Source organism: Neofelis nebulosa, chromosome 13 (assembly GCF_028018385.1).
Source record: "Neofelis nebulosa isolate mNeoNeb1 chromosome 13, mNeoNeb1.pri, whole genome shotgun sequence".
NCBI classification, from domain to species: domain Eukaryota; kingdom Metazoa; phylum Chordata; class Mammalia; order Carnivora; family Felidae; genus Neofelis; species Neofelis nebulosa.
The window spans coordinates 61,053,294-61,081,033 of NC_080794.1; the positions used below are offsets into that span (position 1 = coordinate 61,053,294).

At 41.6% G+C, this 27,740-nt stretch overlaps 1 protein-coding gene across 4 annotated transcripts in view; it reads right to left on the bottom strand.

Moving 5' to 3' along the window:
* The window catches only part of ARHGAP19 (Rho GTPase activating protein 19), an 81,759-nt gene that overhangs the window by 52,972 nt on the left and 1,047 nt on the right, over positions 1 to 27,740 (bottom strand). For 3 of the 4 annotated variants that reach the window (XM_058697337.1, XM_058697339.1, XM_058697338.1), the window contains 2 exons: positions 26,432 to 26,540; positions 24,335 to 24,543 (listed from right to left, as the gene is read on the bottom strand). In XM_058697337.1, coding sequence (XP_058553320.1) covers positions 24,335 to 24,510 — 176 coding nt within the window. In that variant the 5' untranslated portion in view covers positions 24,511 to 24,543; positions 26,432 to 26,540. Of the gene's footprint in view, positions 1 to 15,716; positions 15,806 to 24,334; positions 24,544 to 26,431; positions 26,541 to 27,740 lie in introns of those variants that run through there. The other variant, XM_058697340.1, reaches the window with a different exon arrangement.

Below are 27,740 nucleotides of genomic sequence, written 5' to 3' on the forward strand. Positions count from 1 at the left end.
TATTCTACATTCTTGTATGTAGAACCACATCTTCCAAGATAAATCTTAAGAAACCAAGCAGATTTGACCTAAATCTGCTACAACTTGATGTTAATATCATAGAAAGTCAAAGTGAATAGTAAAGGTTAACTTCCTCATCACAGGAGTTTTTGATACGTGAACAGAACCAGAATTAGTAGTTAGGCAGTAGGCATACAGAGATAGTTAGGACTCCAGTATTTAAATGCATATATTGGGGCGCCTGGGTGGCTCGTCGGTTAAGCGGCCGACTTCGGCTCAGGTCATGATCTCGCGGTCCGTGAGTTCGAGCCCCGCGTCGGGCTCTGTGCTGACAGCTCAGAGCCTGGAGCCTGTTTTGGATTCTGTGTCTCCCTCTCTCTGACCCTCCCCCATTCATGCTCTGTCTCTCTCTGTCTCAAAAATAAATAAATGTTAAAAAAAAAAAAAATTTAAATGCATATATTAGGTAACTATCCCAAAGAAGAATAAGAGGCAGGGTCTATTAAAAAGGAAACTTTGGGGGCGCCTGGGTGGCTTGGTCGGTTAAGCGTCCGACTTCAGCTCAGGTCATGATCTCACGGTCTGTGAGTTCGAGCCCCGCGTCGGGCTCTGTGCTGACAGCTTGGAGCCTGGAGCCTGTTTCAGATTCTGTGTTTCCCTCTCTCTCTGCTCCTCCCCTGTTCATGCTCTGTCTCTCTCTGTCTCAAAAATAAAATAAAACGTTAAAAAAAAAAAAAAAAAGGAAACTTTGGGGGCATCTGGCTGGCTCAATTGGTAGAGAATGTATGTGACTCTTGATCTCAGGGTCCTGAGTTCAAGCCCCACCTTAGACATAGAGCTTACATTTAAAAAAAAAAAAAAAAAAAAGAAAAATGGCACAAAAAGAGACACTCAGATCAATGAAACAGAATAGAGAACCCAGAAATGGACCCACAAACATATGGCCAATTAATCTTTGACAAAGCAGGAATGAATATCCAATGGAATAAAGACAGGCTCTTCAGCAAATGGTGCTGGGAAAACTGGACAGCAACATGCAGAAAAATGAACCTGGACCACTTTCTTACAGCATACACAAAAATAAACTCAAAATGGATGAAAGACCTAAATGTAAGACAGGAAGCCATCAAAATCCTCGAGGAGAAAGCAAGCAAAAACCTCTTTGATCTTGGCCACAGCAACTTCTTACTCAACACATCTCCAGAGGCAAGGGAAACAAAAGCAAACATGAACTATTGGGACCTCATCAAAATAAAAAGCTTCTACACAGCAAAGGAAACAAGCAGCAAAACTAAAAGGCAACCAACAGAATGGGAGAAGATATTTGCAAACGACGTATCAGATAAAGGATTAGTATCCAAAATCTATAAAGAACTTATCAAATTCAACACCCAAAAAACAAATAATCCAGTGAAGAAATGGGCAAAAAACACGAATAGACACTTCTCCAAAGAAGACATCCAGACGGCCAATCGACACATGAAAAAATGCTCAAGGGGCGCCTGGGTAGCTCAGTCAGTTAAGCCTCTGACTTCAGCTTCAGGTCATGATCTTGCACTCTGGGAGTTCGAGCCCCTCAGGCTCTGTGCTGACCGCTCAGAGCCTGGAGCCTGCTTCGGATTCTGTGTCTCCTTCTCTCTCTACCCCTCCGCCTCTCACGCTCTCTCTCGCTCTCTCTCGCTCTCTTTCTCAAAAATAAATAAACATTAAAAAAAGAAAGAAAAAATGCTCGACATCACTCATCATCAGGGAACTACAAATCAAAACCACAATGAGACACCACTTCAAACCTGTCAGAATGGTTAACATTAACAACCCAGGCAACAACAGATGTCGGCGAGGATGCAGAGAAAGAGGATCTCTTTTGCATTGTTGGTGGGAATGCAAGCTGGTGCAGCCACTCTGGAAAACAGTATGGAGGTTCCTCAAAAAATTAAAAATATAGAACTACCCTATGACCAGCAATTGCACTACTAGGTATTGATCCAAGGGATACAGGTGTGCTGTTTCAAAGAGGCACATGCACCCCAATGTTTATAGCAGTGCTATCAACAATAACCAAAGTATGGAAAGAGCCCAAATGTCCACTGATGGACGAATGGATAAAGAAGATGTGGTGTATATATATGCAATGGAGTATTACTTGGCAATCAAAAAGAATGAAATCTTGCTATTTGCAACTACATGGTTGGAACTAGAGGGTATTATGCCAAATGAAATTAATCAGAGAAAGACAAATAGCATATGACTTTACTCATATGAGGACTTTACAATACAAAACAAATGAACATAAAGGAAGAGAAGTAAGAATAATATAAAAACAGGGAGGGGAACAAAACATAAAAAACTCTTAAATATGCAGAACAAACAGAGGGTTGCTGGAGGGATTGTGGGAAGGGGGACGGGCTAAATGGGTAAGGGACATTAAGGAATCGACTTCTGAAATCATTGTTGCACTATATGTTAACTAACTTGGATATAAAATTAAAAATAAATAAATTATTAAAAATAAATAAGGAAGGAAGGAAGGAAGGAAGGAAGGAAGGAAGGAAGGAAGGAAGGAAGGAAGAATAATTTGTATAACCTACTTATTGTCTGCTATGATTACTCTTACCACTAGATGGAAGTCTACATGTAAGGTAATCTGCTTAGTGAAAGAACTAGAAACAGAATCCACAGCTGAAAAATCAATTACAGAATAATGAAATGCAAGTGCTTTTGAGGCATGTTGAACCCATGAATCTGCAAAATTCAAGACAGTGGGGGGAGAAAATGTATCCTGCAGATGTATCTTTTGGCTGACTGCTACCAAAACTGCATACCCACAAAAACTAAATGTTTCCTCCCTAGTGAATTGCTTAACTTGATTTGTTCTCCAAGAACCACAACCTTGGCAACATCTATCAAAATATGAGCTATATTTAAAGTTGTCTAAATCTGACTTACCACCCTAAGAGAAGTAGGCACTCTCTGACTACTTTTTCAACTGTCTGGCTCTGAAATATGGCTTTCAATGTGTCACTTTCTGGGAGAGCTGTTAGATAGGAATACACAGAAGTATTAAACGAGAGGCTATTCTTCCTCTTTCTGCATATAAATTTAAACTGGTATCATGAAAAGTTGTATATAGAGAGAAAGGATAAAACAAACCCCATGTGCCCAAGCTGGCAGCATTTTTATATAACAAAAACAGTTCAAAGTTGACAAGTAGTACTACAAGGTTTCAGCAAATAATATCCAATTTCTTAGACAAGAAACATTTATATCCTAAAGTCCACCCTTAGAATAGCTGTCCAAGGTTTTGTAATTAGGACCTCTTATCTCTAATGTAGACTCCAAAAGTCTGCAAAAGTGTATTTGTCCTCTACATTTGATCTCAACATAAACTAATTTCAAAGTACTAGAGCAACTTAACCTGAAATAAATTATTTAGAAATTAAAGAATTCCTGGAGCGTCTGGGTGGCTCAGTGGGTTAAGCATCTGATTTTGGCTCAGGTCATGATCTCATGGTTTGTGGGCTGGAGCCCCGCATCCGGCTCTGTGCTGACAGTGGGAGTCTACTTCAGACTCTTTCTCTCCCTCTATCTCTGCCCCCCCACCTCAAAAAATAAACAAACATTAAAAAAAAAAGTGTTTTTTAAGAAACTAAAGAATTCCTGATTGCTTATCTTAACCTTAACATTTTTGGAAATCTGACCTAAGATTTTGCCCTATAGAATGACGACCCAATGTCCTCAGTCAAGAGGGCTAATTATACTTCCTCAAAGTATCAGTAACACAAATTTATTAACATGTATTTACTTGTCAATTTGTATCCTTTTTGGGTGTCACAAGAATTGGTATTAATTCTGCTGCTGCCACCTCTCTTAATTTTTCTCCTTCAGGCAGGTATACAATAAGAAAGCTTATTCGAATTAGAAAAATTACATCAAAATTCCTTATTTGGAGAAAGTTCTAAAAGATGCTTTGCTGACAATACAGTGTCTCTCTTATCATTACCTAAAATCTGTTTACCACTCAGAAAAGTATAGTCCAAACTTCAGGAGACTCTCTTTTCCAACAGACTTTAAATGATATGAGCCTCAGGCAACAAAAACACAAAGTACTTCTATGTATGATCAGATTAGGTTCCAAAGACTACTTCTAAATCTATTTGTTCCAAAGTCCAGAGTGATCCTATCCAAGAGACAGCAAGTGCTTTTGCTCTGACATGTGACATTCATATCTTTAAAAAGAGCTTCTATTACCTTAGTCAATATTCTACAAACCTAATCATAAGTCTCTTCAACTAGCATAAGAAGGTGGAATCATAGTCACTCATGTGTCATTTAAAATCAAACTAACCATGATCTACTGAGTGCTTTGTCATTTTAAGAAATCATAAGGTATAGGAACAAGACACTAAGGTAATTTGCTGGCCTCCAGAAGTTTAAAATTCACTCAGCTTTTATTTTTTTCCCCCCACTACCTCTATTTTCAAAAATACAAGTAGCCAATTGCAGGTATAATTAAGCACAGGAGCACCTAGAGATGACTTTGAAAATTAGGTTGTAAACAACTTTTGTTTTATTGTATTTGCATATATACGTTATTTTAAAGAGCTCTTTGGGCAACTGCTAAAAATCCTTTGCATTGCAAGCGATTGTGAGACTTTTTCACAGTAGTACGTCTTAAGCAACCTCCACTTTGGGAAAACACCTACCTTCCCACTCCGTCTGAATGACACCAACTGTTGAGAAGATGGAATGCTGAAAAGATGGCATTCTGATATATGGGATTTTATGGTGCATCAAGTATGTAATACTTTTGAAAAAAATTTTAAGTATTTTGAAAAATACTTTTTGAAAATTTAAATATTCTAATGTCTTTTCAACACTTTTATTTCTCAACACCCAAAAAGAATCTATTTTGTCAGTTAAAATACTTACACTTTAATAAAATTTAGGCTTTATCCCCTATACAATCTTAATATACATACCCTGTATTTAAATTTTCAATAAAGGGGCACCAGGGTGGCTCAGTTGGTTAAGTGTCCAACTTTGGCTCGGGTCATAATCTCACAGTTCACGAGTTCAAGCCCTACATGGGCTCTGCGCTAACAGTGTGGAGCCTGTTTCAGATCCTCTGTCCCCCTCTCTCTCTGCCCCTCCCCATAAACATTTAAAAAATAAAAATAAAAAAATAAATCTTCAATGAAAACTGTTAACACATGATGTAGGCATGTTTCACACTGGTGGACTTTGATTGCAAGAGCCTGGTCACAAGGATAGCTGCCACAAAATGATCTTACCAAAAGAAAAAATATTAATAAAGTAAGCCTTGACACTTGAGTGAAGAAACTATTATTGCAACCAAGGGAAGGACTGTGGGGATTCTAAAATGCAAAAAAACTTAAAAATGATAAATAAACTTAAGTATACAAAAGCTAGCCATACTTCAAAGTACAACTTCCAGTGCATGTAGCAATCTCCAATCAAACTATAAAAGAAAGTCATTGATGATAATGCCATTGATGATATTACTAAATTGTATCACTGTATACTTTCTTGGTTTCTCCCCCAATTCTGTTTCCTATTATTTGGTGAGTTATTCTTTAGCGTCATTAATATTACTCACTTGGTTTTATTTTTGTAATTGTGTTCAACATGAAAATAAGTGAAGAACTTTCTCATTATATAATCCCAATATCACTCTTTAGGTTAGTTTCTAAATTAATAAGGTTCTCCCCTACCCAAAGGTATAATTAAAACACATTTAGCAAATGTAGCTCTCATTATTGTGGCATGCAATTACAAATTTAATATTAAGACCTCTGTAGTATCTATATTTAATTCATGAATGTTGCTTTTTATTCATAGTGATAGAACCCAGCTAAGAGGGCTTTATCTCTAATCAGATGACATATTATCTTAAAACTGTCAAATAATGTTTTACTTATTTATAATAACACATTTCAGAGACTTGGACAAAGATCAACCAAACTATTTTAATTTTCTATGGGAAAAAATGAAAAGAACAAAAAAATAAAAACACAATCATATAATGTTACATTTCTGAAGTGGATATAGCTTTATGTGATATGTTGGACATTTTCTGTTAAACTGGGGGAAGTTTATTTGTCATAGATTGGCTCAGATTATTATTGCATTTTTGTAATCTTACTGAGTCCCAAGAAATTAGTTTTATGCTACATAATAAACTCTGGTCAGTAAACAAGAGAAATAAAGCTCAAACTTGACTACGTTTATTTGAAACTGATCCATACGTCTTTAAACGAAGCATCTCATCTCCGTATTTGTGTATACAAGCAATATTTTAATTATATATTAATTTTTCAAAAGCCAAAGTGTTATTACTTCAGCACAACTAAATTCAGTAGGGGGTGACTAAATTTTTCTATGGTTCCGTTTCATTCTGGTGTCCAGCTTTCATGTAATAGTTCAGCCTGACAAATCACCTGTATTTAATCTAGTAACTGATACTGTTATTATGTTTTCATATGATCATCTTAAAAGTTATGGCTTTATAGTGTTATAGTTATGAATTTCACACTAATACATTTCCCGTTATAAAATGTACTATCATTAACACACTCCATATTTGAATAATTACTTATAAGGTAGATCACAAAACTTGTGAACATCTGACAAAATCATTTTCCCCACTATATTACTACAGTTTTACACTTGATTACAAAAAAAAAAAAAAAAAATGATAGCTTTCCTACAAAATTTTAAGTATAACTAAAGACCATAACACAAAAGATAATACAAGATCATTAACTGCCCAGTCCATGGTACAAACAATAAAAGATGTACAGATTCAGCAGTAGGAGAGAGGCACCTAGGTGGCTCGGTCAGTTAAGCGTCCAACTTCAGCTCAGGTCATGATCTCACGGCTCATGAGTTTGAGCCCTGCATCAGGCCTTCTGCTGTCAGTGTAGAACCTCTTCAGATCCTCTGTCCCTCTCTCTCTCTGCCCCTCCCCTGCTCATTCTCATACTCTCTCTCTCTCTCTCAAAAATAAACATTAAAAAAAAAAGGTAGGAGAGAAACTCTCACTCTTATACAAGAGATGAGATTTGAGGTAGATCTTAAAGATGAATAGGGTTTGGACAGTGGAAAAAAGAAATAAGTAGTACTTAAATAAGGGGCTTGTTGGTTTGGTTGGTTTGGCTGGTTTTTTAAGAAACATAAAATGTGGGGCACCTGGGTGCCTCAGTCGGTTAAGCATCCAACTCTCGGTATCGGCTCGGGTCATGATCCCACAGTTTCATGAGTTCAAGCCCCTCATCCGGCTCTGCTCTGGCAGTGCAGAACCTGCTTGGGATTCTCTCTCTCTCTCTCTCTCTCTCTCTCTCTCTCTCTCTCTCTCTCTCTCTCCCCCTCTCCCACTCACACTGTCTCTGTCTCTCTCAAAATAAATTTAAAAAAGAAAAGAAAAGAAAAGAAACATAAAATATGTTCTCCACATACTATGGCAAGCCCTTTTCAAAACATAACGTTAAATAGAGGGGAGTATACAGAGGGGTTAATGAAATAGAGTAGTGGACATCTGTTTTTTGCATACCCGACATCTATTTCCCCCTTCCTCTGGTAAGAGCACCCCTATTCTCCTTTGGGCAATAAGCTCTCCCCATCTTTCAGTGTATGTGGTTTGCCACCAATATTGATCCTACTCCCTGGGCAGCAAGTGTGAGCTCAGGACCCAGGCTTAACCAATGGAAAAATTCTATCCTCCTCATTGATTCAGACAAAGGCCCACAGAGTCAAGCCAGGAAAAGATTTAATTGCAGAGTCATGCTAGATGCTAAGATTGCTAAACCTGTGGAATGTGAGACTGAAGCTGCTGGTGGTCCTTTACTGCATCTTTTGTGAAGAACTTGCCTTCTCAAAAAGCAGGAAAAAAAGGAAGGAAACCAGATCTAAGAAAGCAAGAAGCAGATGCCTCATGACACTGAGATTTGAGAATTTCAATACGGACTAAGCCATGCTTGATCTACCCCCTTGGACTTTTCATTTTCTTAAGCCAATCAATAGCATCTCTTTGCTTAAGCTAGTTTAAGTTTCTGTTACATATAACTGAAAGAATCCTAATAAATATGCTAAAAATGTCACCCCCTAGGGGCCCCTGGGTGGCTCAGTCAGTTGGGCGCCGGACTTCGGCTCAGGTCATGATCTCACAGCTCATGAGTTCGAGCCCCGCGTCAAGCTATTGTGCTGACCATTCGGAACCTGAAGCCTGCTTCAGATTCTGTGTGTATCTCTCTCTCTGCCCCTAACCCACTCACATTCTGTCTCTCTATCTGTCTCAAGAATAAATAAACTTTTTTTTTTTTAATTAAAAAAAAAAAAAAAAAAAAAGTCAGCCCCTAGTATAAATCCCAGCCCCTCTTTGGTCATTTTGGTATTCCGCCTCCCTACTTCTTCCTTGGGAAATCTCTCTTCTAGATCACTTCTTGCTGGGCTCATTATCACCACTGCCTCTAAAGCCTGCCCTATGGCTGTGGCTGGCAGCCTCTACTAGGAAGTTCCCCTCTCTTCTCCATATTTTCTTTTTAATTTGTATCTTATCACTTGTGCTTCTCCTTTCTGTACCATTTTTCCAATGCTTCTTGGCTTTTTAATAAGCCAGTCTTGGGTTTTCTTACAATGTGAACTTCTGTTCAGCCAAATGCACCAATCACAGCACACAGCATGCGGCCTTTGGTTCTTCAGCTCAGCTCATTTCGGTGATTTTCATTGTCCCACGTTATTCAAAGGTTCATTTAAAAAAAATAACAAAACTTTCAAGCTTAATGCTGTGTTATGCCAAATAACTGATGCTGATATTAAATCTAAATTCAGGATAAAAGGGTATTACTCTAATAAGTATAACTAAAAACTACACTTGTTCAAAAGATTCATGTGCAATACCCAGACCTAGAACAAGGCCAAAAAAAATTATTATACATTAGACCCTGGCAGAAATGCAATTAACTCTTTTAAAATTATATATATTTCAAGATCATTACAAACAACAATTTCTAAAACCTCATATAACTACCTACCGGAAACCCCATTTAAAGATAGGGAAATACGAAAGTAACTTGCTCAAAGACACAAACTGCTTTAATTGAGAGAACAGTATCAATAAACAACACACCCTCTGGGATCTCTGCAAGTTTGAAACTGCAAAGATCAGTAAGGTAATACTAACACTTTACACATCAGCATGCCTCAAAAAAAAAAAAAAATACAGATAAGCAATAGTTATCGGGTTAAATATAATTTAACAGTCTTGGGGGGCTTGGGGGGCTCAATCCATTGAGCGTCCAACCTCAGCTCAAGTCATAAGCTCACAGTTTGTGAGTTCAAGCCCCGCATGAGGCTCTCTGTTGTCAGCACAGAGCCCACTTTGGATCCTCTGCCCTGCTCTCTCTCTGCCCCTTCCCTGCTGGTTCTATATCAAAATAAATACATAAACTTTAAAAAAATAGATAAATATAATTTAACAGTCTTGCTCTAGGTTCTTTATTCCAGGAAACAGTCATTCCATCTAGAAAGCATATAGACTTTTACAAGTTTACATGCAAATAAGTGTGTCAGTGCAAATTTAACCACCCATCACTCTCTTGTCTTCTCTGATGTGTTTCTGTCCCTCCTCATTCTTTCAGATCCTACCCAGTATCTCATACTCTTCCTTAGAAGTCTTAGGAAGTGCTACAGCAAGGGAGGCAAAGAATTAGAGTGAGATGATTATCCACATGTGCCAGTTATTGATTTCATGCCTCTCACCCACCCTTGCCTACTCTGCAAAAATGGAGCTGGAGCCCTTAAATATATTTCCTTCTCCAGGCACCTGGATGGCTCAGTTGGTTAAGTATCCAACTCCTGGTTTCCACTCCGGTTATGATCTCAGGGTTCGTGGTTTGGCCCCCCCGCCCCCAGTGTGGAGCCTGCTTGGGATTCTCTCTCTTTCCCTCTCTCTCTGCCTCTCCCCACTCATAAGCTCTCTCTCAAAATAAATTTGTTTAAAGTTTATGTATTTTCTTCTCCAGCTGGCATGACAATGAGAGTTCATAAAGAACACAGGGGTGACACTGCAGGAGGAGGAGCCTTTCCCTTTCCCCGGCCCCAGGGCACTCCACTAGGAAAGCTCCTGCAGCATGCACAGCTTCTCCAGTAGCCAGATCCCACAGCATCGGCAGCTTCTCCAGTGACAGCCTCCTGCAGTCTATGGCACTGAGCAGCACCCATAAGCCAGTAGCTCCCTAGGAACAGCTTTCCCCAGTACCCTAAAGCGTGGATTTCTAGCAGGTTCTATAAGGTGAATTTCCAACAAGTTCCACCACAGCAACTTTTCTGCCGTTCAATGTGAGCCATAGCCATGCCTTAAACAAAGCGTGGACCTCTTTCTTGTACGTTCTATCTCAGCCCTAAGGATTATAGTGGATTCTTTTTTTTTTTTTAATCAAGGTATAAATGGCAAATAAAATTGCAAGATGTTTAAAGTGTACAACATGATGATTCAATATATATAAGCTGATTCTGATATCTACTATTTATATCATCTTTAGAGATCTCTTTTACTTACTAGCCAATCCCTGTTAACTCCAATCCCACTATAGTTAACAATTCTTTATATTAAACGCTTTTTGCTCAAATTACTGTATAGTTTCTGTGTCCTAGTTGAACCTCAACTGATCTATCAGGTAAAACTAGCAAACCATCAGCACAAAATAGATGGGCTCTGGCATTTCTAGAAAAAAACCCATCCTAAAAAATGATTAATAAAAGTGTAGTTAAGAGAATTCATACAAGGTAACCAGAGGGTATCTTCAAGAAGGAAATGAGATCATTGCTGTTAAAAAATAATAATAAGTATTAATATAATCAACTGTAGTGTATCCCTCCCAAGGATAAAATAAGGCAAACTGGTGTACATAACTTGTATATTCTTTGTGCAAATTACCAAATTTGCATTTAGCAATTGGCTTCTTGTGAGCCTGAATGGAGTCAGTCTCCTCAAACCCACCTAATGGATAAAATAGTGTCTGAACTCACAATAACAAAAACAGACTGCCACTCTATGATGACCTTCCACATAACCAACCAGCAACCTCCAGCTTTAACATTTGTTAATCTCACAAACTCTACGAAAGGTCAGAAGCAAAGAAAAGTAAGCCACTTTTATGTGGATTATTTTAAAATTCTATTCCTTCTTCCCCTCTCCTTCCACAAGACTGGCCTTGTCTATAAATATAATGATCAAACCCTCTAAGCCAGGTAATTGATAAAAATATAAAATGAAATGATTCAGATTCAAGAAAGACCATTGAAGCAGGTCTGCATGGCTCCGTCAGTTAAGTGTCCAACTCTTGATCTCAGAGCACATCATGATCTCACAATTCATGGGGTCAAGCCCCAAGTCAGGCTCTGTGCTGACAGCATGAAGCCTGTTTGGGATTCTCTCTCTCTCCCTCTCTCCCTGTCCTCCTGCTCACTTGCGCTCTCTCTAAATAAATAAATAAATAAACTTTAAAAATGAAAAAAAGAAAAATCACTGAAGAATCTATTCCTGTGCCTGCTTTGGCAGCACATATACTAAAATTGAAGAATCTATTCCTCATTACCCTTCAGATAGAATATTTTTTAATGTTTATTTATTTTTGAAAGAGAGAGGGAGAGAGAAAACACAAGTGGGGGAGGGGAAGAAAGAGAGGGGGACAGAGCCTGTCACAGGGCTCAAATTCATGAACCATGAGATCATGACCTGAGCCAAAGTCGCACACTCAGCCAACTGAGCCACCCAGGTGCCCCCCTTCGGATAGGATTTGACAGCACAAATACAAAACTGGATTCAGGTATTTAAATCATGTTTTCCCACTTGTGCATGTGAGAAGAGGCAAGTCTTCCAAAGATCAGTAAAGTTTCCATTTTTCACGTTTTTTTTTTCCATCTATCACTTTTCTTGAAGGGTTACACTGCTGCCTTATCAAAGGAAGAACAATATAACAAAAAAGTCTTCAAGAAATTATGTGTTGAGTAACCAATATTCCACTCTCCACGGTGTATTTAAATTAGCAGAATACAGGACCCTTTCCCCATCTATAGGACTTTCCTTATCCTCCAAAAACAATTCCAAAATGGAACGCAAGCATCCAGTAAGTAGTCGTTTCCTAAGCTTCCTGCTGTTCATAAATTCTAGAAACAGGCTTGGGCCCCAAAACTTGGGCACTGCTGGCATATTAACTGTCACCAACTTATGACAAATGTTATCACTACCATGGCTTGTTATGCTTCCCTCCAACCCTGGATGTTCCCATTTGCTTTTCTAGGTTCACAGCAGGTTTCTTTTTCCCCGTGAATTTTGGGGTTAAAAAACTTGTGACTCTTTGTTATCAATTTCCCCTCTTCATCTAATAATAGCACTTTTATTATATGTCTGTTCAATTCAAAAAGTACTGAACTGGGCGCCTATGTGGCTCAGCTGTCAAGCATCTAACTTTGGCTCAGGTCATGATCTCACGGTTCGTGAGTTCAAGTCCCACATCGGACAAGCTTGAACCCTGCATCGGGTGAGCTCGTGCCCTGCTTCAGGTGAGCCTCACTTCTCTCTCTCTCTCTCTCTCTCTCTCTCTCTCTCTCTCTCTCTCTCTCCCCCTCACTCTCTCTCTTCCCCCTTTCTCTGTCTCTCTCTCCCTCCACCCCTCCTGGGATTCTCTCTCTGCCCCTCTCTCACTTGTTCCCTCTCTCTCTCTCTCTCTCTCTCTCAAAAAAAAAAAAAAAAAAAAAAAGGTACTGAACTGTATTTCCCTACTGCCAATTATGTAGGAGAAATGGCTATAGATTTTCCTGCTTTAGCTTTTCTCTCTTTGGCCTTTGAAAGTCTTAAATATTTTTATATTGCTATTGGTAGAGTGGATAGCTTCTATTTGTGGATTCCCCTTTAGAATTGTTCACTTAAGAGTAACTTGAAGGTAGAGGAGCCTGGGTGGCTCAGTCACTTGAGCATCAACTTCGGCTCAGGTCATGATCTCAGTTCCTAAAATCAAGCCCCGCATCAGGCTCTGAGCTGACAGCATGGAGCCTACTTGGGATTCTTTCTCTCCCTCTCTCTCTGCCTCTCCCCCACACAAGCACACACACACATACTCTCAAAATAAACTTAAAAAAAAAGACTATTATTCATTCATTATTGACCACCTATGCAAAGCTAAGCACCGGGAATATGTAATAAAAATAAGCATGTGTCCTGCCCTCAAAAAGCCTTACAGAAACCTGAATTTTCTTTTATAATAGGAAATTGATAAGTTTCAAATTCAAATAAAATTCTGTAAATACCTGCTGATCATATAACTAAGCCTGGCACTTAAAACTTAAATTCAATTGGCAACATCCTTTAAAGGAATTCAAACTACTCCTGCTACAGACTAGTATTTTGTCTTCAGGTTTTCATCACAATTCAAGATTTTAAAGCAGGATGAGAGATGAGCTCATCAAATTTATCAATCCCCTCTACAGTGTCCAGGCACCAATGATCAACCATTTATAGACACCTCCAAGAGTGAAAAACTCTTCCCTGTAAGATATTAACACACTCAACCATGTCTATCTCAGCTAGGGAAGGAGTCCAGTGCCCATTCATAAACCCAACTTCCCAAGACTTGGAATCTCTTATTCAATACAAATGGCACCAAGAGACACCAAAGTGTTTACACTTTACACTGAGGCAATGAGAATAATTTCACTCTACTAAATTCTAATGTATAAGTAATCAGTTGAGACAACTAAGGTCTCAAGGCTGTGGCAAGACCACCTGGAAATTCTTTCTGGGAAAAGCTATCTTTTGGTGTGCCTGTAGAAATTATGATTTGTTAAACTGCAGATCTGTTCTTTAGTTCTACCAGGAAAAAGAAAATCTATCACATAATGAATGGTTATTACCTGCTAGGCTCAGTACTAAGCAATTTATTTATTTTTTATTTTTTTTCTTAATGTTTATTTATTTTTGAGAGGGAGAGAAACAGAGTGTGAGTGCGGGAGGGGCAGAGAGAGAGGAAGACACGGAATCTGAAGCAGGCTCCAGGCTCTGAGCTGTCAACATAGAGCCCTACACGGGGCTCAAACTCTCCAACTGTGAGATCATGACCTAAGCTGAAGTCGGATGCTTAACCAACTGAGCCACCCAGGTGCCCCAGGTCTAAGCATTTTAAAAGGACTGTCTAATTTAATACTGACATTCTCTGGAGTAGACACCATTGTGCCCATTTATAAATAAAGACACTGAAGCTGAGAGAGGTTTAAAAATTGGCTGAGTATTTTATATATGATCCAGCAATCCCGCTTGTATTTATCCAAAAGTATTGAAATCAGGATCTCAAAGAATTACTGGCACTCTCATGTTCACTGAGGCACAATTAACAATCACTAAGGTATGGAACAAGTTAAATGTCCATGGACAGATGAATGGAATAGCAAAATGTGGTATATACACAGAATGGAATATTACTCAGCTTTTAGAAAGAAGAAAATTCTGCAATAGGTGACAACATGGATGAACCTTATAAGCCAGTTACTGGAAGACAAATGATTCCACTTCTATATATGAGGTATCTAAAATAGTCAATTTCATAGAACAGAAGAGTAGAATGGTGGTTGCCAGGACTGGGAGAGGGGCAATGGGAAGTTACTAATTAACAGGCATAAAGTTCCAGTTAAGCAAGATGAATAAGCTCTTGGGGCGCCTGGGTGGCTCAGTGGGCTGAGCATCCGACTTCGGCTCAGGTCATGATCTCACAGTTCGTGAGTTCGAGCCCCGCATCAGGCTCTGTGCTGACAGCTTGGAGCCTGGAACCTGCTTCTGATTTCTGTGTCTCCCTCTCTCTTTGCCCCTCCCCCGCTCATGCTCTGTCTCTCTCTCTCTGTCAAAAATTAAAAAATTTAAAGATGAATAAGCTCTTGAGATATGCTGTACAACATTGTACCTATCGTCAACAATATTATCTCATACACTGAAAATTTTGCTAAGAGGGTTCGCGCGTGGATGGCTCAGTCGGTTCAGCGGCTGACTTCAGCTTCGGTCATGATCTCAGGGTTAGTGAGTTGGGGCCCCTACACAGGGCTCTCGGTCAGTGTGGGGTCGCTTGGGATCCTCTATCCCCCTCTCTCTCTGCCCTTCCCCACCCTCAGAAATAAACATTTACTTTAATTTTATTTATTTATTTATTTATTTATTTATTTATTTATTTGCTAAGAGGGTAGGCCTCGTGTTAAGTATTCTAAAGCACAACGAAAATTTTTATTTAATTGGCACAAGAACTCAAACCCATTTCTGGCACTCCAACCCTCGCTCCGACTTTAACACATACACTGCGGTACTGACAGAGCTCTCTCCCGGCACTGGGTGACGTTAGGGAATTCGCTTAACAGCTCTGGGCTTGAGTTTCCTCCCCAAGGAAGCTCAGCGCAAAAGCAAGCAGAGCTGCCACCACCAACCGGTGGGTCTGCAGCCAACGCTGCGGACCGACCTCCGGAGGGCATCAACGGGACCAAGTGGAGGCCAGGCTGGATCCCAGCTCCTGAGCCAGACCGCAGGCGTGAAGGTGAGAAACGCGGTGGCAGGAAACAACAAAGCGTGGCCCCGCTGGGTCACCATGACCCAAAGGAAAAGCGTCAGTACGACCAGCCCACGGCCTCGTTTCCAAGGAAGCTGGACCAAGAACTCGGCTCACCTCTGGCGGGAATCCCTGGCTGGCACCTCCCCTTCACTCTGCGCCTCTGTCGCCATCTTAGTCAGCAAACTTCTTTCTCCGCCCCCATCTCCGGCCCCGCCCCCACGCCTTTGGATTGGCTAAGGTGTTTCCCCCCTCTTCCATGCGATTGGGTGACTTTACCACCCCTCCGCAACCTAAACAGTTTCATGATATTATTGGTCTATTCAAATTACTAACGGTCATTGGTCGCCCCCAGCCCTGGCGGAAAAAAAAAAAAAGGATCCCGGTGGAGACCGAGCCCCGAGACCTGCTGGGGGTTGTAGTTTCTTGTTTTGATTAGCCCTTCTCATTCCACCTACTTTTTAAGGTTCAAGTCAGAAATCCCCAGCCTAGGCTCAAATTATGTCCTGATGTGTAAATCTCAGAATTATACAACTGTCGAATTTGAAATTGACTTTAAGTTAATTATCTAAAATGCAAGATTTGAAAAATAAATAATAATAATATAATAAAATGCAAGATTCGTTTTCTGTCCTGACACAGAGACACATGCCTAGAAGGCTAGGTATAGCGCGGCAAACAAGAAGTATGTAACTATTACATTCCGTTCACAGCCCGCTTGCTTCAGACAGTCACACAGCACAGCCGTGGGTCACTTCTGCTTCTTTCCACACGCTCCCTTCAGGCTTCCCAGAGAACCCACAGACTTTGCCTCTCTGGTCTGAAACATGGAACCAAAGGCTGCCTAACTTTGTCCCTGACTGAGCTTTAATGCTTAGTGATAGAAATAATCATAATTCTGCTTGCTCTCCCTGCCTCACGGGCTTCTAGTGAGGATTCACTTCTAGTGAGGCAACAGATGTGGGAACATTGTAAACTTAAGGCATTAATGTTTTTTTTCTGTACTGTTTTACTATGCAGGATTTTTCTAGGGATATTTTTCTTGGGGTTCCTTCGGACATCCTTTCCCGTGAGGTTCCTCCCAGCATTCTTCCCTTTCACTAAGCTCTACCCACATGTGTTTCAGTTTCTCAGTTTCCTGCCTCCAGCCTTTGCACTTGTTACTTTTTCTGACTGGCCCATTTTTCACTTTATTATTGGTCAGGTCTCAGCTTAAAAATGTCAGTGGCTGGGATGGCTTCCATGGCCCCCACTATATTAAATCAGTGTACTAACTACACTTTCACAGAGCACTCTATACTCGCCCTTCATAGCTTTCATAACCACTTAAAATTACGTAGTTGTTTGTATGACTATTTATTTCATGTGAAGTTTCCCAACTAGACTTCCTACCACACATGCACAGAGACTACATCTATTTTGCTCCCCATGGCTTCTGACACAGAGTGATCTTTCACTAAATAGTTTTTGAACAAATGATTAAACAAGTCCTCAGATTATATAATCCAAAACAAAAACTGAATCTCATGATCCAATAGGTTATTTCAATTGATGACTTCATATTAAAAGTTTGACAAAGGGGCGCCTGTGTGGCTCAGTCAATTAAGCATCTGACTCTTGGTTTCAGCTCAGGGCACGATCTCAGTTCCCGAGTTCGAGCCCCACGTCTGGCTCCACACTAACAGTGAGGAGCCTGCTTGGGATTCTCTCTTCCTCTTTCTCTGGCCCTCCCTCACTCTCTCTTTCAAAATAAATATAAGAAAAAAATCTTTACAAAGTTTGATGAAAGTGTTAAAATAAAATTGCTTTATTTTATTTTATTTATTTATTTATTTATTTATTTATTTATTTATTTATTTATTTTAGAGAGAGAGAAAGAGTATGAGAGGGGAAGGGGCAGAGAGAGAGAGAGAGACAGAAGATCTGAAGTGGGCTCTGTACTGACAGCAGAGAGCCCGATGTGGGAATGGAACTCAACAAACTATGAGATCACGACCTGAGCTGAAGTCGGACGCTTAACTGACTGAGCCACCCAGGTGCCCTATTTTATGTCTTATGTTTAACAGATGATCTCTGTTGAACAAATACATGAAAAGAAACATACAGTTCAACAAACACGTATCAGTGAAACTGTTCATTGAACCCGCGACAGACTTGGAAAATCCAAGCTGCATATTTGGTATAAATACAAAGCAAGGAACACAAGGCTCAAATTCTGCAAAGAATTTCTCCCAAGAAGGAACAAGTTTTGTTTTTTGGGGTTTTTTTTCCTAGCTGCATGAGACCCAGCATCAACTGACTGATTGGATTGAATGGCTGTTTTCACACAGAAGAAATGTTCACAACTTTGAAATTTCACTGCTACAACCAGGTAGAATACCACACCACTCTATTTCTGGTTTATCTGTTTTGATGACATTTTTATACAAAGCCCTTAACGTTTGGAGAACTACAGCACAGTAGTTAAGAGCATGGGTTCTGGAGCCAGTAAGCCTACTTTGAAATCCTAGCTCCGTTACTTCTAACCGTGACCCAGACAACTTATTTCACTTTCTGAGTCCACTTCCTCCTCTGAAAAACGAGGATAATAATAAGTACTCCCCAGCCTGCCAACAAGCAAGGGGGTCCTGGCTCCCCTGAGATCATCCTTACTCAGTCTGGCTGCTGACTGCCAGCCTGGTGAGAAGCATGGCTGTACAGCAGGTATTCATGAACAGTTCAGAAAGTCATCTTGTTTCCAACAGTCTGGCTGAACCGAAGGTCATGGAAAAGTGGTCCCAGCCCTGCAGGAGTGACAGACTGGGAGAGACAAAATGAACACACATAAGTCACATACAACAGAAGTCAGGTTAGAATTACAGAGGACTATATATTCAAGCAGAGAAAAGACTCCTAAGAATTCAGAAGTATGGCGCAGGGAAGAGGGCCAGGGCCACAAATGTCACTGCACCTCCATCTGCCTACCTCCAACAAACTGCAAGCATCTTTTATATTGTTTAGTGACACATATAATACATGAAGATATTCTCCTTGTAAAAAAAATTTAAATAATACAGATAAAAATCTCCCTCGTCAACCGCCCCTACCTCTAGTCCCTCCTCTAAGAAACTATTTTGAGTTTAATATATGTTCTTCTAGATCTTTTTCCATACAGTACATTCATTCAGGAAATATTTATCGAGGGGCGCCTGGGTGGCTCAGTCAGTTAAGCATCTGACTTCAGCTCAGGTCACGATCTCGTGGTTCATGAGTTCAAGCCCTGCATTGGGCTCTGTGCTAACCATTCAGAGTCTGGAACCTGCTTCGGATTCTGTGTCTCCCGCTCTCTCTGCCCCTCCCCCACTCATCCTCTGTCTGTCTGTCTCTCTCTCTCTTTCTCTGTCTCTCTCAAAAATAAACATTAAAGAAAAATATTTATCGAATATGTACGATGTGCTAGGTCCTGTTCTAGGCCTGGAAATATAAGTGTGAACAAAGCTGAATTCCTTTACTTATGGCATTTCTTTCCTTTTTTTTTTTTAGGTTATTTTTTTAGTAATCTCTACACCCAGCATGGACCTCCATCTCATGACCCTAAGATCAAGAGTCACATGCTCTACCAACTGAGCCAACCAGGCTTCCCTTAATTTTTAGATAAATTGTGATATATTGTACACATTATCCTTAGAAGTGCATCTTGGACATCTATGTCAGTACACATAGATCTGCCATTACCCTTTTGAACAGCTGTGTAGTATTCCACCTTACAGATGCTCCCTGGCTTAGTTATTTTAATTTTTTACGTTTATTTATTTTTGAGAAACAGAGAGAGACAGAGCACGAGTGGGGGAAGGACAGAGACAGAGAGAGACACAGAATCCGAAGCAGGCTCCAGGCTGCTGTCAGCACAGAGCCCGACCCAGGGCTCAGACCCACAAACCGTGAGATCATGACGTGGGCCGAAGTCGGACGCTTAACCGACTGAGCCACTCAGGTGCCCCACTCCCTGGTTTATTTAAACCACTTCCTCCAGGCATAAAACAGGTTTATATCAATCTGGATTCAAGCACTGGAAAGTGACTTTGGCTAACAGAAACTGGATTTGTTATGAGGATACTAGGTTGAAGAGCTGGCAGGAAGGAAGGGGGCTAGGGAGCCAAAAACCCAGCCAAGTTCACACCATTCAGTGCCACTTGACTCAGCACATTCACCCCTCCACTGATTTCCCATCTGTCCTTAGGTCTCCCCATCAATCCCTGGAGAGAAAGAGTCATGAGTGAGAACATCTGATTAGCTGGGCCAAGGTCATGTGCCTCTACCTTTCGGCCTGGAGGAGAGCCCTATCTCCCACCAAAGTTCTACCAGTGGGGAACTACCCACTAAAGGGGGGCAAAGTTAAAGGACAAAGGTAGGCTACAAATCACTCCCAATTTTCTTGCTTCCTGGGACACCTGTTTATTGTGGGCTAGGGCAAAGTTTAACCATTCAGTCTCCTTCCGACACACCAAAGACTAACACTCACATTATTCCATATGCCAAAAAACGAAGTTATCTCCAGCTTTGCTATGGAATCCTCTTTAAGACCGGCCACAGGGTAAGTGGAGGCAGGAACTCAATGGGGTGAAGAGAAGAGGAACCAATCTGTGCAGCTAAAAACAACCCGGGTCAGGGCTGGAACCCCACGGGAAAAACTCTGGGGGTCATTTTCCCCAGCCAGGATAACAAGCTGGGAAACAGCCAGGTCACTGGCAAGAGGCTGGCAGAGAGAAACACTGGAAGCACATTCAGTCACGGAGCATTTGTGATTGGGATTTACCATCTGTCAAGCACTGAGCTCAGCATTGAGCATTGAGCCATGAATCCTACCTCAGAAAGTTCAGATTGTAGCTGGGGGCAAAGGGGCAGGCTGTCTGGGCTTCAACAGAGGCAAGGAACAAACTCTCTGAAAGCCTGAAGGTATCGCAGGCAGCCAGGCCTGGCGCAGGGGTCGGATCTGAGGGAGGCTTAGGGTGGTCCTGAGTCTTGCAGAGTAAGTTTAAAGTCCCGAAAACTGACCAAATTATTCTGTATTGGAATCTTTCTGGCCCTCTAATCAAAAACACCCAGACCTCAGGTCAGGAGGCCCCAAGTGCTGATGGCTAAGTTTCAAAGCAGTAACGAGTATGTGATGTTCAGGAATGGGCAGGAACATTATGAACTCGCTGTGTTGGGTGTTATCTCCACAGTCATGTGAGCTGAAGCCTGGATGGATCCTTTTTTCTGCCACTATAACCCATCCTAATGGAGATTGCTTTGGTATGGAGAGAAATTTTGCACATAAAGTTTCTATAGCTATTAGGAAGTAGGGTGAAGGTCAGAAAAGGCCCCAAGGCTTCCCCTATCTCTTTGTTCTCTAGGGGAGCCTTCAGAGTCAGCTTGTAAGATTCCCCATTCAAAATAGGAAAGTAAAGGAAATTGTCCTTTAGCCCTCTGTAGGCCTGTACATCCCCACCCATATGATCCATCTTCTTTCAAGGGTGTAGAAAGAATGGCCTTGCTCATTCAGTCATTCATTTATTCACACTTCAGTGTGAATTAAGTCCAAGGGTACCTCTTTCGGAACATGTGAATGTAAAGGACCACTTCTAATTGTGAAAGGCTTGTTGCCCGGTTAAAATAACTTCACACAGTCATTTAGATTAGGAAACATGAAAACCTTCTGGGGACTCAAATGCATCTCAGATTACCACTGCTGCATTTCTAGATTTGTTTATAGATTGCTTGATTAGTTTTGGAGACTGGAGGCTCTATGAGTTAAGGACTATATTTAGTTTTGCTTACCCAACTATTTGTTGAAGGAATAAAGGAACGAGTTAATCAATTAAATCAAGGAAGTAATAAATGAAACAATAAAGTTGCTCAGGCCTTCTGGAAAAACTACATCCTGCCAATACTGGAAATGGGCTTTTGTTTTGATGCACCCAGCAACTCTTAAGGGATCCTCCACTTCCCTATCTCAGTCCAAGAGTTTTGGGTATGACTGGCCCTATCTCTGGCTATAGGGGTGGGCAAAGAACTCAGGCCTGACCAATCAGAGGACTCTCACTTCTGAACTTAAGAGTCTTACAGTCTAGACCAGCCCAAGTAACTACTGAAATAAAGGATGTTCTAACACCCCCCACTGAGGGAACTGAATGGGGTGGGAGAGCAGAGGGCTGAGGAACCACCACCTACTGGGGAGAGCAGAGACAGCTTCATGAAGGAGCTTCACTTCACAGACTGAGCAAGACTAAGATGGCTAGAGATGTGGGAGAAGCCATTCTCTGCGCAGAGAACAGCACCAAACACAAGAGACAGGAACCCGGCTTGTGTGGGGGTGGAGGACAAGAGGTTTGAAAGAATGGATCAGAGCCAGTCCTCTAAGAGTTCTGGATACTGTGTCAAGGAGCTAAGGGTTTTACTCCGGAGGCAACGTGCACATATTCACAGTGGGACAGGTGGGTAACCTGAGCAGGATTGGGCATTAGGAAGTTGATCTGCCACAAGAGTGGATTAAAGGGAAAGAAGCTAGGGTCCAGAAACAAGTTGCATGCGCCCAGCCAAGGAAACACGAAGGGCATCCGCAGTGGGACCAGAAATAGGGCATGACTACTAGCAGAGGCACTGAAGGCCTTGGGGAATAAGAACTAGGCAGAGGTAAGAGACCACATCGCTGCGCCTGGGTAACAGCATGTGGGTAGTGGCTTGAGAAGGGCAGGTCTAGGCCTCAACCAAAACAGAGTTTGAATCCTGGCCCTGGCACTGGTAGTCTGTGTGATCTTGGGCAAGTTTTCTTATCTCGGGGCCTTGGTTTTCCTCTCCATAAAGAGGATAAAACCAAACTGAGAGGTTACTGGAAGACTAAAGGAAATAATATCTGTAAAGCACTTTTCCGTAGAGCTTTTAGGTACAAAGTTTCTTTTGGGGATGATGCATATATTCTAAAGTTAGATTATGGGGATGGTTGTACAACTCTGGAAATATACTAAAGGCCACTGAACTGTACAATTTAAATGGGTGAATTTTATGGCATGTAAATTATGTCTCAATAAAACTGTTAGAAAGAATAATCAGTATGTGGTAGTTACTATCATTATCAGCTTCGGTTCCTGATCTGAGTATTTCTCATAGGCCTGCCTGACTGGCATTGCTCTCCAAACCAGCTTTGCAGATTTTCTGATTATAGTAGCATTATCTTCACAAAGTTTCTGGTTGGCCTAAACAAGGTAGAATGTTATTTCTTCCTCACAGAAAAGAGATCCAGAGGTAGGCAGTCGAAGACTGCATTTGACTCTTCAGATGTTGTTTGAGATTCCTTCCAATGCACTGCTCTTTTCATAGATCCGTGTGGCTGCTGGAGTTCCAGCTAACACATCCACATTCCAGGCAACACGAGGAAAGAAAAAAAGAAAGGTTTGGCCCCCTTCTACTAGGGTGACTTTCCAAAACTACCACACGGCACTTCTATAGTTCTGACCTCTAGCTCACTGGCTAGAATGTCATCACATAGCCCCATCCAGCTGCCAGAGAAATTCAAAAGTGTGATACTAGAGCCCTCGTGCTTCCATAACGTGGGGTTCATCGAAGGGAGAATGGTAGCTGGGAAGCAAACAGCAGCTTCTGTTAAAGCTTCTAGCTAACAAAGGGAGGCAAAATACAAATACAAAGATACACACACACACACACACACACACACACACACATACACACACATACACACACATATCTTTAAAAGAATAAATGGTAAGGGCACCTAGGTGGCTCAGTCAGTTAAGTGTCCTACTTCCGTTCAGGTCATGATCTCGCGGTTCACCAGTTGGAGCCCCGCGTCAGGCTCTGTGCTGACAGCTTGGAGCCTGGGGCCTGCTCCGGATTCCGTGTCTCCCTCGCTCTCTGCCCCTCCCCCACTCGTGATCTGTCTTTCTCAAAAATAAACATTAAAAACAATAATTTTTTAAAAAAACAATAATGATTGTATGGTTTGCCTCCAGGTTGGGAGACCAGGTGGCTGGGAACAGGGATGGGGTCAGAACTTCCACTTTTCCCATTTTGACCTCTAGAATTTTCAACCACGTGGCTATATTATCTAGTCAAATAAATAAAACTAGAATCTTTTTTCAAAAAGACTGAATTAGGCCACCTGACCTTGTATCTCCTGACTTCCAATTCTGTTGATTCCACTGCTGTCCCAGGCATCCAGACAGTCCCAAAACCTCTGCAGATCCAAGACCACCTGCCTGGACACCTACTCTTCCCTTCCTGCTGCCGTCCCTTTGGCAAGGACAGTGCAAGCTTTTCTGCAGTTCCAGAAATGTGAGTGCTGACTGCATCAGCCTATATGGGGTCATCCTAATAATCCCTGTGGAGATGTGTTCCCGATATGGCTGGCTTGCTTGCATTTATTTATTTATTTATTTATTTATTTATTTATTTATTTTACATATGATGAACACACAAAAAGGGGTTATTGGCCCCTTGTTTTTTTATCTCTTCATTCTTTATTCCTGTTCTCATGGCAGATGTCGCTGGGCCTAGCATAACCCAGCATCTATCAGAGAGGCCCTCAGCCCTTCCATTTTTTCCACTGATTCTCAGAACTCCCCCAGAGCCTTCAATTAATTTCTCCATGGATTACATGTTTTACACAATTTCTTGAAATTACTCCTAGTTCCCTAGGACTGCCGTAACAAATTACCAAAAACCTGGTGCCTTAAAACAACAGAAATTGATTCTCTCACAGTTTTGGAGGCCAGAAGTCCAGTATCAAGGTGTCAGTTAGCAGGGTTGGTTCCTTTCTGGGGACTCTGAGGGAGAAGCTGTTCCGTGCTCTCCGTAGGTGACTGCTGACAATCCTTAGTGTTCTCTGGCTGGTAGCGACACCTCTCCAATCTCTGCCTCTGCGGACACGTGGCATTCTCCCTGTGTGTCTCTGTGTCCAAATTTCCCTCTTTGAACAAGGACACCAGCCACTGCATTAGAGCCCACCCTACTCTAGTTTGACCTCGTCTTAACTTGCTTACATCCGCAAAGACCCTCTTTCCAAAATAAGGTCCCATTTACGGGTTCCAGGCAGGCAGGAATGTGGAGGGAGCTTCATTCAACTCAGTGCACTACTCAAGTCTCCACCTGCCGGCTGCATCCCTCTCAACCTCTTCCCCAGTCTTGAGTCATTTCTACCTTTATGAATGGCAAAATTATTTCACACTGCTGCATCACTGTTAGCCCAAAGCCGTTAATCCAGTTTAACTACTGAGTTACAGACACCACTGTCCCATTTAACCAGTGGCCAGTTATCTTTCCCACTCTATCAGCAGCCTCAAGACATTTTCAACTTCTGCCCTCTCAGTTTGCAGCTTCTTCAGCGCTACTCCCCCGAGAGGTGTTTAATATCTCATTAGCACCTCTTTGCACCTCAGTGTGAATCCCCTAATCTCTTAAATTCTCTCTGTATACACATACCCCCTCCCCCAACCTCCAACCAGCTCAGTTCCTCCAGCCTCCCTGCGTGGGCGCTGGGTGGCAATGAAGGGACTGATAAAGAGGCGAGCCCATGTCTGCCCATCGCTCAGCACTCAGGGATGCTGCTGGCCTCTGAAAATAGTGTCAAGCCTCATTCCTGCCATACAGTTTGAAATCCTCCACAGTGGGCAAGAATTTGGTCAGCCTGCAGCAGACTGTCTACATTCTTTCAACACTGGAGAATGAGTCTACACAATTCCCCTGCCGTGTAGCAGGCAACCTGCCAGCCGGGTGTTTCCTTGCTCCCTTCCTTCCCAGTTGTCAGCCCTGAGCACCCCCCACCACCACCACCACCCCGTGTCCCGGGCAGTTCTGAAGGAAGCCATAAAATTAATCAGCTCTTTTCTGTGGCTTATTTTTTTCTAGCATTTTATTCTAAAAATTTGCAGTCAACAAAAGTGAAAGAATTTGACAGTGAACTACCCTATTACCCAGCACCTAGATGTTACCATTAATATTTTTTAGCATTGAAAAATTGATATATATCTCACATCTAAAGTGAATTATTTACTTATTTGTTTATTTATTTATTTAGAAAGCATGCACCCACACGAGTTGGGGAGGGCAGAGGGAAAGACAGAACCGTAAGCAGGCCCCATGCCCGGTGAGGAGCTGGACGCGGGGCTCCATCCCACCACCATGAGATCATGACCTGGGCCGAAATCAAGAGTCGGCCGCTGAATCGACTGAGCCACCCAGATGCCTTCTAAGGTGAATTTTAAAGTGTATACTTATGAAATGTACATTTTAGTGGCTTGTAGTATACTCACTACATTGTGCAAACATCACCACTAATTCCAAAACATTTTCATCACCCCAAAAGAAATCCCCGACCCATTAGCAGTTAGTCCTAATCCCCTTCTCTACCCTGTCAACCATTAATCTACTTTCTGTCTCTGTGGATTTGTTTTTGCTGGATATTTCATATAAATAGAATCCTACAATATGTGGCCTTTTGTGTTTGGTTCCTTTCACTTAGAATAATGTCTTCAAGGGGCACCTGGGTGGCTCAGTCGGTTAAGTGTCTGACTGTAGCTCAGGTCATGATCTCCCAGTCCATGGGTTTGAGCCCTGTGTCTCAGCACAGAGCCCGAAGTCTGCTTCAGATTCTGTCTCCTCTCTCTCTGCCCCTCCCCTGCTTGCACTTTGTCTCTCTCAAAAATAAGGAAACATAAAAGTATTTTTAAAAAACACAAATTGTAAGCTGCTACCAATTATTTACATCTTAAGTTTTTAAATAAGTAGATTCAGAATACTGAAGCTAATAAATGCCTGCCTTGATTGTACATTCACATGAATAATAATTTAAGGGGCACCTGGGTGGCCAGTCAGTTGAGCGCCCGGCTCGATTTCAGCTCAGGTCATGATCCCAGGGTTGTGAGATTGAGCCCCATTCTTGCATGCACACATTCTCTCTCTTTCTCTCTTTATTTTAAAATAAAAATTTAAATAAATAATTTTAAAATTTCTCTCTTTTATTTTTTTTTCCAACGTTTTTTTTTTTTTTTTTTTTTATTTTTGGGACAGAGAGAGACAGAGCATGAACGGGGGAGGGGCAGAGAGAGAGGGAGACACAGAATCGGAAACAGGCTCCAGGCTCCGAGCCATCAGCCCAGAGCCTGACGCGGGGCTCGAACTCACGGACCGCGAGATCGTGACCTGGCTGAAGTCGGACGCTTAACCGACTGCGCCACCCAGGCGCCCCTCTCTCTTTTATTTTTAAAATAAAATTTTAAAAAGAATAGTGATTTAAAATGAGGGGATAGTCCTTTCGTGATAAAAAATGCTCAACAAACCAGGAATAGAAGGGAATATTATCAACCTGATGAAGCCATCTTTTTATAAAAACCCACAGCCAACGTCATACTTGATGAAAGACTGAATGCTTTACCCTAAGATCAAGAACAAGACATGGATGCTTGCCCTCACCATTTCTACTTAACATTGTTCTAGGAGTTCTAGCTGGACAACTAGGCAAGAAAGATAAAAGGCATCCAGACTAGAAAGAAGTAAAACTATCTTTCTTTGCAGATGTTATGATCAATATATATAGAAAATCCTAAGGAATCTACTAAAAAGAGATGATGAATTTTATGACACCCTGTAGAAGTCCCCATTTCCAAGATTTAAAAATTCCCTGGCTTTTTTCAAACTGCCTCTTCCTTTATTCCCACATTCTTCTCTCCATACTTAGCAAGGATAAACCCAACACTTTTTAAACAATTACCCACCTATTCCCTCCACCCCATCTCTCCTTGGAGGTTTGCTCTTGTAATTACCATCTTTGGAACTGCCCACCACGACACTTGTTTCTCCCCATCTGGATGGTCTCCAGTCTCTTCCTCTGGCACTCCCTTTCTAAATTAGGCTACTCTCCTGCTGCCTATCCTAAAGTAGCCCCCTTCTGCCTGGCTTCTGTATTTGTGTGTGCAAGTGTTATGGCTAATTTTTAAAACAGCTTTATTGACATATAATTTACATATGAAATTCACTCATCTTAAGAGACCATTCAGGAGCTGGGGGAGGGGGGGTGGGCGGGGCGGGGCTCAGTCGGTTGAGCAACCCACTCTTGGTTTCTGCTCAGGTCATGATCTCCCAGTTTATGGGCTCCAGCTCCACATTAGG